Genomic DNA, 14,528 nt, shown 5'->3' with positions numbered 1-14,528 from the left:
CCGCAGCCGGGGTCCGTTCCCAACTCCCAACTTCCCAGAGTTTCCTCTGGCCTCGTCCCTCTTTTCACAGCTTGGGAGGCCGCCGGGCCTCTCCTGGCTCAAGACGCAGAGACTGGGAAGTAGAGTTCCAATATTAGAGCTCAGGAGCTGCCCCCAGGAGCCCTGTAAAGGGGAGCGCAGGTGGCGGGCGTGGTTCCTCCTGCCCTACCCCAGCCCACCCTAACTCGGCCTCCGTTCTGCAGCCTCCGCCCGGGTCCCGCCCGGTTCTAGCATCAGCCCACGGGGCACACTGCTTCTTGATCCCTCTTCAGGCTCAGTGGCCACCCCCTGCCCTCCGCCAGTCCGCGTCGCTCTTCTGCTTCAGGCCCCGGTCATCCCCAAGTCCCAGCCTAGGGCCCTTTTGGTCGCGTCAGACGGCGGCGGCGGTGGCAGCACTCACCTGGGTCGCGGAGCCGGGGTCTGGCACGGTCCCGCAGGTGGTAGATGAAATCTTGGCAGCTGTCGTGCTCCAGGGCCCCACGGGCACAGAGCTCGGCCAGCAGCTGCACGCGCCTGGTGACAGAGCGCGTCCCTGGCCCCGGGCATCGCCCCCCCGCATCCTCGGACCGCGCCGGGCAGGCGGGCGCGGGAGACAGCCCTCCGCCTGCCAGCTCAGAGCCGCCGCCGCCGGGCGGTCCGCGCTCGCCGCCAGAGACCCGCCAAGAAACGTTCCGAGCTCAAGCCGGAGCCCCAGCCGGCCCGGCCTCCCACCGGTTGCATGCAGCTCTTCCCCAGCCGGCCGGTCGGGCTTTCTCTCTCCCGCCCGGCCCCTCGGTCCCTCCTCCAGCGCGGAGGGGAGGTGGCGCCGCGCAGCCCAGCGCGCCACTAGCCTCGCGCTCCGCCCGCCACTCGCTGCCGCCGGGGGGCGGGGCTGGGATAGGGGTGCGCGCCGCGGGGTAGGCTCGCGGCGGCCCTCGTTTGGGCGCCCACCGAATACACCGGGCGCTTGTCGGCTTCTGGCGCAGCGCGGACCCAACTCGACTCGAACCTCGCACTCGGAACAGCCGCGCCCAAGCTTGGAGAGTGTGATCATGTGCGTGCTGCGGACGCTCTCGCCACCCAGTTCCTCTGCCGTGATGCAAAACCAAGCACCCCTTCCACTACTTCTCGCAGCCTATGTCCCAAGGCACATTCTGGGATGAGTGTCGCTAAGGTTGCAATCTGGACCACACCCATAGAAAACAGAGTGCCTGCCTTGAACTTGGAAAGCGCCTCCTGGCAGAAACCATGGACCTGAGGGTTCTAGACGCCCAAATTCTGGGTTTGGGGCCAAGAGTTAACAACAAAGGAAGGATTTCACCCACGTGGTGATTTGGACAAAGTGGAAGCTCTCCTATCAGGAGGTCAAATAAATGACTCCTGCAAAGACACCGAGGCTGACCTGGTTTTCTAGGCAACTGATGGAAATCCAAGGATTGTTAGCATTTCCCCAGCACCCACGGGAGTGTATCCCCAGATTTTAGTATTTGGAAGGGACCTCAGAGTTATCTCTCAACCTCCCAAGTCTTCAGCCCTTCCGGCAGTAAGTTCAGAAATAATCACGAAGTATTGAACTCTTTTGCTTGTGTGTCAGACACTGTACCACAAGCCTTTTGTATGTATAATCTTATTTAATTCTCTGGTTAGGTCAAAAAGTCTGTATACCTATTATCCTCATTTTGCTATTGAAAAACCAGTACTCAGAAAGGTGTCATTTGCCCAAGTTCATATGGGATAGAAGGGTACTTTTCTCCCTTTCCCTCTCCTTTTGAACATTTCCTTAATACTAGTGACAAGCCTCATTCTAGAACAATTAGAAGGGAATCTCCACAACTGGCAAGGCATTCTAAGCCGTAAGGTTATGCTTTCTCTAGAGACATCTCATAGCAAACCATATTGCACAGAAAGGTATTCGGGATTCCATAGTGTTCACCCAAAATGGAAGATTTGAAATCCTGCTGTGAATGGTGCTAGGTTTCAAGGAGCTTAGAGGGGAATAGTAGAGAAAATGCAGAGTTGTGAAGAAGAATTCCTAGAGAATTGCCGTAAGACACATCCTCTGCCTAGGAAAATGAGGAGAGAGGAGAAAACAGCTGGGAGGGAGCCTATGGATGAAGTTGAGCAGGTATTGGTACTCCAAACTTATAGAGGTGGAAAGGCCATGTAACACTGAAGGTGACACTGGAGACAGCATGATGTAGAAATTGGCAGAAGTGGGTGTTAAACCTGTAAAAATATAACACCTATGTCAGAAAGGAACTGAAAACAGTAAGAAATGACTTTAATAAACCAAGTAAGATATGATAAAAACCCTAGATCAGGCCTAAATCAGTAGCTGATAGAAACATCTAAATTTGAAAAACATTTCAATTATCAACAAAATTGCAACAGTAGAATGAGGAAGAAATGAAAGACACTGAAATTTCAAAAAGTATACCTGGCTCATATGCAATGAGACCCTGAGGGCACGTAGAAATGCTAACCTAGAGTTGAGAGAGGGGAAACGCAATCAGCAGTGGAAAGGCAGAAACTGATTTGCCATATTGTATGGGTTCCTCCAAGAAAGAAGAACTGGAGAAATAGGAGAAAAATGTGGAATTTAAAATGTGGCTCAATTAAATGACTGGAAAGTAGCAATCAGAGAAGAAAGAAGAAAAGCTGAACAGAGGAGAGTCCTAGAGGTCAAGGGATGAGGAGTATTTAATAGAGGAGTGCTTAACAACACCAACTGTCAACTTTAAAACAGTTTAAAGAGAAACAAAACCAAGAACTGTCCTTTGGCTATAGCATGTAATAAGACATTCAAGAATTAGAATAGTTACTAAGCAACCAACCTTGTGCAAGTTAAATATTTGTGCTTCAGGTTTCTCATCAGATAATACTAATAGGTGCATCATTGAATTGTTAATGAGATTACTTAAAGTAATATATGTAAATTTCTAGGAACAGTGCTGCCACACAGTATGGGCTCAATCAATATGTTTTTGTTTTTAGTATTATGTGTCTACTACAATGTACTAGGTGCTGAACACATTTTCTTAATCTATTACTCACAACATCCCAAAGTGGTGAATGGTTTACAGTCATGAGCCACATAACAAAGTTTTGGTAGATAATGGACCACATGTATGATTATAATGAAGCTGAAAGATTCCTATCACCCAGTGATATCTTTGCTGTCATAATGTTATAGCCCAGTGCATAACTCACACGTTTATGGACATGCTGGTGTAAACAAACCACTGTATTGCCAGTCATATAAAAGTCTAGTAATACAATTATGAACAGAACACAGCACTTGATAATAACAAACTATTTTCACTAATTTATGTATTTACTACACAATATAGTTTATCATTATTTTAGAGTGTATTCCTTATACTTATAAAAAAAAAAAAAGAAAAGTTAACTTAAAATAGCCTCAGGAAGGCCCTTCAGGAGGTGTTCCAGAAGAAGGCATTGTTGCTATAGGAGATCATAATTCCATGTATGTTATTGCTCCTGAAAACCTTCCAGTGGGCAAGACACGGAGATAGAAGACAGTGATATTGATGACCTTGACCCTGTGTAGACCTAGGCTAAAGAGTGTGTTTGTGTCTTAATTTTTAACAAAAAAAGTTAAATTTTTTTTAAATAGAAAAAAATCAGTAGGATAAGGATATAAATATTTTCATAAACTTTTACAATTTGTGTTTTAAATTTTATATAGTAAAAAAAATTAATAAAAAGCTTACAAAGTAAAAATGGTACAGTAAGCTAAGGTCAGTTTACTACTGAAGAAAAAAATTATAAATTTAGTGTGGCCTGTGTGTACAGTGTTTATAAAGTCTACAGTGGTATACAGTAATGTCCTAGGCTTTCACATTCACTCACCACTCACTCACGGACTCACCCAGAGCAACTTCCAGTCCTAAAAGTTCCATCCATGGTAAGTGCCCTGTGCAAATATGCCATTTTTTAAATCTTTTTCTCCATAGTTTTATTTTACCTTTCCTATAGTTAGTTACACAAATACTTGCCATTGTGTTACAATTGCCTACAGATTCAGCACAGAAACATGTTATACAGGTTTGTAGGAGCAATAGGCCATACCATGAAGCCAAGGTAAGCAGTAGGCCAGAGCACCTCGGTTGGTGTAAGTACACTCAGATGTTCAAACAACAAAATCACCTAAGGTTGCATTTCTCATCATCAAGCAACACATGACTATTTCCTACTTTACAGATGAAGTAAAGTCATGTGGTTAAATAATTTGCTCAAGGACAAATTGGTACATTGTCTCCAAAGACAGTTACAGGCATCTTTCCCATTTCACATGGCCTTGAACAATGTGACTTCACTATTCCTCCCATCAAGAAGTTATCTACTGGATATTACTGTACACTTCTGTAGACTTTATAAACACTGTACACATAGGTACACAAAGTTTATATGTGTGCATATACGTTTATTAATATATATACATGTGTATATATACATATATGTGTATACATTAAAAATACATATATATTTTCCCCTTCTCCCCGAATCTGGGCAGGCCTTGTGACTTACTATAATCAACAGAATGGATGGAAGAGGTCTAGGGCTTAAGAGGTCTTGAAACTTTTGCAGGAAATCCTGCTGAAGAAACATCCCAAAGAATGAGAGTCAATGTTGAGAAAACATCATAGGAGAGGTAAGAGATACTGCTATAAACTGAATTGTGTCCCCCCTCAAATTCTTATGTTTAAGTCCTAACTCCCAATGTGACTGTATTTGGAAATATGGCCATTAAGGATGTATTTAAAGATAAATGTGGTCATGAGAGTGAAGCCCTGATCCAATAGGATGAGTGTACTTTGAGAAGAATCATCAGTGTTTGCTTTCTCTCTTCAAATGCAAGGACAGAGAAAGCAGTGTCTGCCAGCCAGAAAGTGAGCTCCCTTTAGAAGCTGAATCAGCTAGCACTTTGATCTTGGACTTACAGCCTCCAGAACTGTGAGAAAATAAATTTCTGTTCATTATAAATTATTCAACCTCAGGTATTCTGTTACAGCAGCACAGAATGACTAAACCATGGGTATGATTCCTGGTAATGCTTTTGAACCATGAAGTTTGAGAACTTACAGTTTATATGCTGAGCAAAAGAGCCTTTGGAAAAGGACATTTAAAGTCAGCTGTGATGTCCTCTTGGCAATAATATTAATGATTGAAACAGATAATTATTAGGCATTTGTTATATTGTTATATACCATGTATTTTATATATATTACTGCATTTCCTCCTGATCATCCAACGTGGTCACACACATTATTTCTCCATTTTTGCAGAGGAAGAAACAAGTTCAGAGAGATTTTATAGCTACCCCTAAGATCCCACAGCTTATTGTTGATAGCCAGGACTCAGTTTCAAGTTTGCTTGACCCCAAAGCCTATGTTTTCTATATCATACTACTGCTTTGGATTACCTCTAGGATAAAAATACCCAATAACTACTTGTTTGACATTGCTCCAAGTCTTCTCATCATCTTGTTCATTGTCTTCTTTATGTAATTCTTTCCAAAATGTGGCACCTGAGCTGAACCCCAACCTCCTGGTGTAGTCATTCAACAGGTGGCATGCAGTATGTCCTGCTCTCTTTGTACCTCAAGTTTCTGCCTTGCTGTTTGGATGACAGTACCTCAACAAGCAGTGGATGAAATCCCATAAGTGTTTCAGACTACATCCCACTTCCAAAACATAGATTCTGTACTTGGGAAATAGTTTGGGATTACTAATGGCAGAACTTCCTAAAAATCATCATTTTGGTTGATAGAATTCCTTGCCTCTAACAAAAGAAAATAAAATTCAAGTGGCACAACTGGTTCTCAGTGAACCCGTGATATTTCTTAGTGATTAGCACTCCATTGACATGCTCACAAACCTTCTGCTTAATTATCCAAAAGAGGTATTTATTCATCCTCACACTTTGCTTCAGAGCTTGAAGAACAATTCACCTGGACCAAGAGATTAGAGGTAACTTAGAGCTCATGTTCTGTCACAATCACACTCTATTGGTCTTGATTATCAATTTCATCCTTTCCTGTTTGGAGTGAAAAACCAAAAAAAAAAAAAAAAAGCTTTTTTTTTTTTTTGCATTGTTTTATTCTAAGCAATATCTCTATCTCTCTCTCTTTGGAGTGAATTTTTCTTGAGAAGAAATGAAAAAAAAAATTGGGAATTGAGTAGCACCACTTTGTCCATGTGACTGTTATCATTGAACCATTATCCCAAGGAGCAGATTGTTTTGGTATGTTCAAATTCTTTATTCCTCTTTCCTAAGACTGTGTGATTTCCTTCCTGGTTTTATGATTGACAACTATAAGTTATAACTCCCATTTCTTTCACTTTAAAGAAAGTATAGATTTATTAGTTTTAGCATTTAGTATTGAGGAATACACTGAAGGACAGAAGGCAATGTTCCAGGTCAGAGGTCACGTACTACTTTGCTATGTCTTAGTAGACACTGTTTAGAATAAGGTTAGAGTAGAAAGCAGAGGTCAGATTTTTGCTGAGACTGAGAAAAACCTGGATCTGTGCATCTTCCCCTACCTGATGAATTTTTGGCTGGTGGGGATACTTACTGGGGATCAAACCCAGAGGTACTTTACTGCTGAGCTACATTCCCAGCCCTTTTTATTTTTTTAAGACAGGGTCTTATTAAGTTGCTTAGGGCCTAACTAAGTTGCTGAGGCTGGCCTTGAACTTGTGATTCTCCTGCCTCAATCTCCTGAGCTGCTGGGCAGATCAGTTTTTCTAAACATTTTTTTTTTTTTTTAAATCCCTGAAGCTGCCTTTCAAAGTAGCTAATGCCCCTCATCCTGGACAAGTCTGAGTTGCAGTCACTTTGTATAAGATTAATGACATCCAGATCAGCTAGACTGTGACACAAGTGGACATGGTTCCAACTAACTTAAGAGATGAAAGGGAAAGAAAGATTCTATTTATTTTTATTTTTAACACAATAGCTTTATTTTATTTATTTATTTTTACATGGCACTGAGGACGAACCCAGTGCCTCACGTGTGCTAGGGAAGCAAGCGCTCTACCACTGAGCTACAACCCAAGCCCAATAAAGATTCTAAATAACTAACACATTTCCTTACCTTCTGTAGCAAGCTTCCCTCCCCAGTGCTGAAAACCAGTGCAGCTTGGCCCATACTCAGATGCCTGGGTTTTTGTTGTTGTTGTTGTTGTTTATTTGTTTTGTTTTGGTTTGGTTTGGGTACCAGGGATTGAACCCAGGGGCACTCAACCCCTGAGCCACATCCTCAGCCCTATTTATTTTTTTATTATGAGACAACTAAGTTGCTTACAACCTCACTAAATTGCTGACACTAGCATTGAACTCATCATCCTCCTGCTTCAGCCTCCCAAGTCACAGGCATGTGCCACCATGTCTGGCTCCAAGTGCCTGGTTATTAAGAGAAAAGGTCAATGTGCACATTCATGGATGAGAATATGAATATTAAATATTTGAGAGTTTCAGGAAGCCTTTCTTGAGCCTTTGCTTAGTAATAAGTGGTTTTGACCCCCCTCCCCCCAATTTTTTTTCTTTTTTTTTCTAAATACAGAGAGAAAGAAGACTAGAAGGACTTGGGGAGGGAAGAGAGAAAAACATCCAATATTTGCCTCTTTGGTCTTATGCAGAAGACCATATAAAACTCATATGTTTGTTGCAGTCAGCACCCTGTCCAAAGAACCAGGCTCAGGTTAGTTGCTAAGTATTTAAGACACATTTAATCAAATAATATATTAGTCAAATGTCTAAATGCATATAACTTTTGTGATAGATCTTAAATTTCATATTTAAGCTTTCTTTTTCTTATATCTTACATTTTTGGGGGGTTAATTTTTTCTTATATCTTACATTAATTGGTTATAACTACAAAATCTTTCAACAAAATAGTCTTTCTTTATACTTCATTTTCTCTAAATATTTTTTCACAAATATTATTCAAACTTTATCCTCTTAGTATTGGCTATACTATGAGTTATCCATACTGCAAATTTTCTTCCTTTTCCTTTCTACTTCTAACTACCTTCTCTTAATTTCCTTCTTTCTCATTTTCTTTCCATAAATTCAATCTGCAAAGCTTTTATTGGGAAGCAAAGTAGAATTTGGAACTCTAGAGGTCTATTTCTAATTTATTATAACATTACATTATAATTCATTTTACTGTAGTTTTTAAAATTTATACTATGTGCCAGATACTCTAAAAAATGCTCTAAATATATTAACTCATACAATCTCCATAACAATCCTATAAGGAGGGTATTATTATTAGTTATCCCTATTTTTTAATGGAGGAAACATAATCACAGAAATTTAATAGCCTGCCCAAGTTCACATAATTGGTCAGTAGTAGAGTTGGGCTTCTATGACTCCTATGCCCTGTGTTTACCACCCTCTGTAGGTGGGCCCAGGTGACAGGCTAGAGCTCATATCCTGAGGTGAAAAAGCCCTAATGGCCATTAGGAGCAGTATTGGCCTTGTGCCTTCTCCAGCCCTGCTGGATGCACTCAAATCTTTGCCTTGGTTTTGTTTTCTGTATGTAATGATGGGCAGGGTCTGACCAATGTATGTTTGTATCCTATTTTCCAGACTGGCATGTGTATCCACTTAGTCAATTGCTCTGCATTTCGTGCTGTATGCTGTGCTTAATGTATTTTTAATTTAATCATTACCACAATCATTTGAAATAGTTATTGTTATTACCTTCTTGATTGTATAGATTTGAGCATCAAAACCCTGAGTAACTTACCCAAGGTCATACAGAGATTCAAATCCATATAAGGGAGACTCCAGAGAAAGAAATTTAACTGCCAAACAATATTCCTCCCCATAAATCTCAGACTTTTGTCTGGCAGTATTTTTCAAGTTTTATATATAGTTTCGGAGATTTTTATGATCCCCTGGACATTTGCAGGAAGATCAAATCACCGTTTTAAAATGAATTATATACAGCATATTACTAAATAATTCATTAAAAACCCAGGTGAGTATACTACAGACAACTAGCAAAACACTCTGTGTTCCTATTATGTTGCTAATCCTGTCCCACCTAAAATATCCTCAATTCCCCTGGGAACTGAATCCTCTCCACTGACTTTCTCCTGTGTATATCCTATTGCTACTTTCCTTCTGCACTTCTGCCTCTTGTGTCCATATGCATTAGAATTACCTTCCTCCAACAAAGAGACCTTAATTTCTCCATCTGCAACTCATCAAGGTTCAGATTTTATAGAGAGCTTTTTCACTAACCGGACATGTATTTTCTTCTCATTCAGTCACTGCAAAATAAATGATGCCCTGTGCCATACAAATATGTTTTCTCTCCTTCTTCCTGGACAACACTAAGTTACTCTTTTATCTCTTTCCTCTCCTTTTCATAGGAATCTCTAAACTATGTGCTATGTGTATGTTTATCTAGTTGGGAAAGAGTATACTTTTCTGGGTTTGGCCAGTATAAATAAGAAAATAACATCCCTGGATGCAAGTGAATGTAACAGATAAGCTATTCTTTTCTTTCTTTCTTTTGTTTGTGGGGGGTGGGGGCATGGCAGCGGGGTCTGGGAATGGAACCCAGGGTCTTACACATGGCAGGTAAGAACTCTACTACTGAACTACATCTGCTGGCATAGACTTTGCAATTCTCCTGCCTCTGCCTCTAGAGTAGCATGCTATAGCATGATGCACCCCTGCACCTAGGAAGCTTTTTTTTTTTCTTTCTCCCTTTGAACCATTTTATTTCCTATGGAGAACATTTTTTCCAAGGACAGTTAGAATCAGGTTCAGCAAAGCACAGCAGTATGCCTTGGTGAGGGCTTATTTTGCATTTTTTGCAGGGTCTTCTGAATTTAGACCTCTTTTTAGATAGTGTGGTGTGTTGAAAGGAAGGAAACTCATAAAGTTCAGATAATAAAGGTTTTATGCAAACTATGAACTTTAATGAACTGTAGATGGCTGCCTGATTTTGAGGATTTAATTAGAGGAAGAGATGTATCTTTTAAACTATAACTTTAACCTCCATTCATTAGAATAAAAGCACATGCCTTAATTTTTATTTTAGATCTAAAAAACAGGATCATAATATATCAGTTGTCCTACTTGAAACAGTTCTATTTAAAGCAACATAATGATATTTGTGAACTGCTTAAAGTGTATTACCTGAATAAAATAGTAAGAGATAGTCTTATTCATTTTTTGTTTTAAAATGCTTGCAATATTAAAAGATATGTTCAAAGTTTATATTAAAAGATACACTCAAAGCTTATTTTGTGGATTTTTTTAAGCCTTTGCCATGACATTTATGAGGAAAATGTCTTGCAAATATTATTCAAGGAAGAAAACGTAGACAGGTTTTCGAAAGTGTTGGTTTTTCCTTTTCTTTTCAATTATGTTCCTATTTTTCTTCAGTCTCCAGAGATTTTTAGGCTCAATTTGAACTTACACTCACTTGAAGTAAATCTATTTTATGAGCCTTTGAACACAGATGCAAATTAAAATGAAGAAGGTAGTTGTTACTTACAAACACAGACATTTAGGGTGGAGTAGCTTGGGCAGGGGGGAGAGCTTGGGAAGGGGGGAGGGAGGTTTAGGAACAACTACTTGGCCATCTCTTTGACCTCTGAGAACTGCCTTGGTTTTCTTCTTTTCAGGAATCCGTCTTAACATTGTCTTTTACTAGTTTCTTTTCTACCTGACCCTCCAACTCTTGGTGTGCCCGACAGAGGACTTCTATTCCTCTCTTACTCATCAGGGGAAATCTTGTTAGCATTCATACATTGAGCTGCCTATGTGGCAACCATTTAAAGGTATAACTTCACCTTCACCTCAACACGTTTCTTAACCACGCCTCCTTATTTAAGTGTTATTCATTTAATTGCCCAGGTCTGAATTAATGCATTATTACCTTTATCCCTTTCCCTTCCTTCCTCCTAATAGAACTCACCAGGTTTTTGGCAAATAATATATGCCTAATCTGCTTCTTCTCCCTGTTCTCACTCCATTACCACTGTCACCTCTGCTGGACCCTCTAGTAATATCTTATGGCAAACATATCAGTTGCTTACTCAGCATCTATTAATCTTCAGTATCTATTAAGCTCCTAATATTATTTTCAATAGCCACTTTCTTCCACCTTGCCAGGTCTTTAAGGGAGTCTGGCTCCTTCCCCTGATCCTGGTGGTTGAAACTAATATATCTGAGGCAACTGTAATACCATTTTCCTTACCTATGACTGGTTTAGGAAGGAGCATCTGACCAAATTATAGGCAGCAGGACCTGAAGGAAAATCTGTAGAGGACTATTGAGAAATATTCCTGGGCTAAAAAAGGGACAAAAGGAATATAGAGTCTCCTTCTGAAATAGGAATTTGGGGATGGGGGGCAGGGGTGTACTAAATCACAAAAGAAAAGTGCCAGTGAATCCTTGGAATTTAGGAAATTCCAGTGAACCACTGAAGTGCAGAAAAGGCCCAAGAACCATTGGAATGCGAAACAAGCAACTGAGTGAGGAACTCATCTTGTGCCTTTGGCTCCAAAAGTTAACATGCTCTGGGGGCAATTTGCAAGCCCTAGAAAAACTGGTAAGAAATTGCATAACTCTGTCCTGACTCCACCTCTAATAGAGCCCCTAGCTACTGTCCCTCTATAAATAGAAGAACCCCAGAACAGAGCCCCTTAAACTTATATAGTTTAAGCAAAATATATAAAAGAACATCCTGGAGTAAGAATACTTGAGGCCAGGCAGTTGGGAATGATATCCACACTTCACCAGCAGACAACAGTGATGACTTCCACAATTCCACCATTGCTGAGACAGGCACAGCAGTTCACCAGGACAGAGGCTGGTATGATATTCACCACTAGCAACTGTGCCTCTTCTGAAAGCTGAACCTCCCTCCACTACTTTCACCAAAATGTACTCTTTGTAGTATCCTTTCCTTCATGTTTCCCACCCTGGCCCCCATCGATTAGAAGTCTCAGTCAGTTGGGTCAGATTGGCACTTAGCTCAGGTCATTTACCTTTGCCCTAACTGCGAGGGAGGTTAATAGAGTCTCCAGTTTCTACCTTGTGAGGGCAGGACTCAAAAAGGGAATGCATTTATTATCTAGTTCCATGAAACAAATTACACGAAAAACTGAGCAAATTAGAACAACAAGCATATTATTTCACCATCTCTAAATGTCAGGAATCCCGAACAAGCTTAGGTGGATAGTTCTGGGTAAGGATGTCTGGGGCTGCTTTCAAGAGCACTTACTGGCTGGGTTTTTGTTGTTGTTATTGTTTGTTTTTGTTTTGTTTTGTTTTTACCAGGCAGCCTCTCCACTTGAGGAATACCTGAGTATTCTAAAAAAAAAATACTATTTGGATATATGAACATGAATGGAAAGAGGGGGTTGAGAAAGAAGGAGAGAGAGAAAGAACACCAGACATAAGCCATGGTGTTTTAATATTAGAAGTGATAGGCCATCTCTTCTGTTATGTTCTGTGAGTTACCCAAATGAGACCCTGACACTATGTGGAGGAGAATACACAAGGATGTGAATGCCAATGTGTAGGAATCAGTAGAGGCTATCTTGAAGGCTGATAACCACAATGGTAAATTCTTCAAACTTGGTGTATAAAAGAAGCATGATGGATTGGGTGTGGTGGGACATGCCTGTAGCTGCATCCCAGCAACTCAGAAGGCTGAAGCAGGAGGATCACAAGTTCAAAGCCAGCCTCAGCAACTTAATGAGGCACTGAGCATATTAGCAAGACTGTCTCAAAATAAAAAATAGAAGGTCTGGGGATGTTGTTTGGTGATTAAGCACCCTTGAGCCCACTGTGTTCAATCCTTAGTACCCCCCCCCAAAAAAAAGATAGTCATAAAGGATGAAAAATATTCATTAGAGCAGTGCTTTCCAGTCTTTTTCACATTGTGGCAGACCTGGGAAAGAATACTATTTATTCAGCATGTTTAAGCTAATGTATGAGTTTCTCTGGGACCAGACCAACCCTGCAGCTTTGTCCAACCCAGTCCTTTCCAGATTCACCATAAGTCAATATCTTTACACCTACAACTTGTGTATGTGCTAAAACATCGTAACCTGTAGACTTTTTTTTCTATTCTTGCCTCCTACAATCCTTTCTCCTCAAAGCAGCCCTGGTGATCTTTTAATTCATGGCTTAAATCACATCAATTCACTGCTTAAACCTCAAATGGTTTCTAATCTCACTGGAAATCGAACCCAAGCTCCTTTGTGTGATCTGTAGTGTTCAGCATAACTGAGCTCTCCTTAGCCTTTCTCACACCAGCTGTACTACTCTCTCCCTTGCTTGGTTGTCTCACTACCTTATTCTCTTTCTGTTCCCAAATATAATCAGCTGGTTACCAATTCACTGATGTTTCATTTGCTCTTTCATTAACTTAGACACATCTCCTCAGCTGGTTCTTTCCTTTTCTTCACACGTTAGTTGTCACATATCATCACCTTTTCAAGAAGCCTTCCATCTTAGCCATACTTTAATGCTCAACTTCACATCAGTCCTTTTCCTTCATATCCCATGTTACTATCAGAAACTATCTTGTTAATTCTATTGAATATAACTATTGAATATCTACTTTGTGCTAGAAACTGTTCTGGATACTGAGTATCTATTTGCTTTTTTTTTTTTTTAAATTTATTCCCATCCCCCATTCCTTCTACCAACTAGGGTGTTTACTCCATGAGGGTAGGACCTTGCCTGTCATGCTCATCACTGAGAACCCAACATCTAAGATGTTGCCTGACACATAAGAAGGATCTAGTGAATATTTGCTAAATAAAAGAAGGTAGATAATTAAGGGCAACACTCAGATCCACATAGGTCAGGACATCACAGACACACAAGAACCAGTCAAAGAATCATGCTCATCAGGAGATAGAATCCAAGTGACCATTCTAGATCTAGATGAATGCAGGAGAAGGAATAGAACTGTGAAGAACCAACAGTCAGATGGGAGGAAATCACCCATGCAGAACAAGTTTCCCTCCATTGTTATCTTTTTACTGTCAATCTTATCAACACAGATTCAACTAGCAATGGGTTGAACATTGCCCCCCCATTCAAATTCATGTCCACCTGAAACCTCACAATAAAACCTTATTTTGAAGTAGGATGTGTGCAGATATAATTATTTAAGAATCTAGAGATAAAGTCAGCCTTGACTTAGGGTGGGCTCTGTATCCAGTGACGAGTGTCCTTACAGAAAGAAGACAGATCACAGACAGATACAAGAAAAAAACAGAAATTACAATGCTACAGCTATAAGCCAAGGAATCCTAAGAAATTGCCAGGAGCCATCAGAAACTAAGAAGAGGCAAGGAAGATTTTTTCCTAGGATCTTTAGGAGAAACATGGCCCTGCTGACACCTTGATTTCAGAGTTCTAGCCTCCAGAACTCTGAGAGAATAAATTGTTGCTTAAACTACCAAGTTTGTGGTAACTTGTTGCAGCAGTCC

At 40.6% G+C, this 14,528-nt stretch overlaps 1 protein-coding gene across 1 annotated transcript in view; it reads right to left on the bottom strand.

The window, feature by feature from the left end:
• The window catches only part of Syt9 (synaptotagmin 9), a 176,640-nt gene extending 175,833 nt beyond the window's left edge, over nucleotides 1–807 (bottom strand). The window contains 2 exon segments of the mRNA XM_048788274.1: nucleotides 440–548; nucleotides 550–807. Coding sequence (XP_048644231.1) covers nucleotides 440–548; nucleotides 550–585 — 145 coding nt within the window. The 5' untranslated portion in view covers nucleotides 586–807.
• Between the last annotated feature and the right edge of the window lie 13,721 nt (nucleotides 808–14,528).

Source organism: Marmota marmota, unplaced genomic scaffold (assembly GCF_001458135.2).
Source record: "Marmota marmota marmota unplaced genomic scaffold, marMar, whole genome shotgun sequence".
NCBI lineage: Eukaryota > Metazoa > Chordata > Mammalia > Rodentia > Sciuridae > Marmota > Marmota marmota.
The sequence above is the reverse complement of the archived record's forward strand: the minus strand, read 5'-3'. Positions and strand labels throughout refer to the sequence as shown.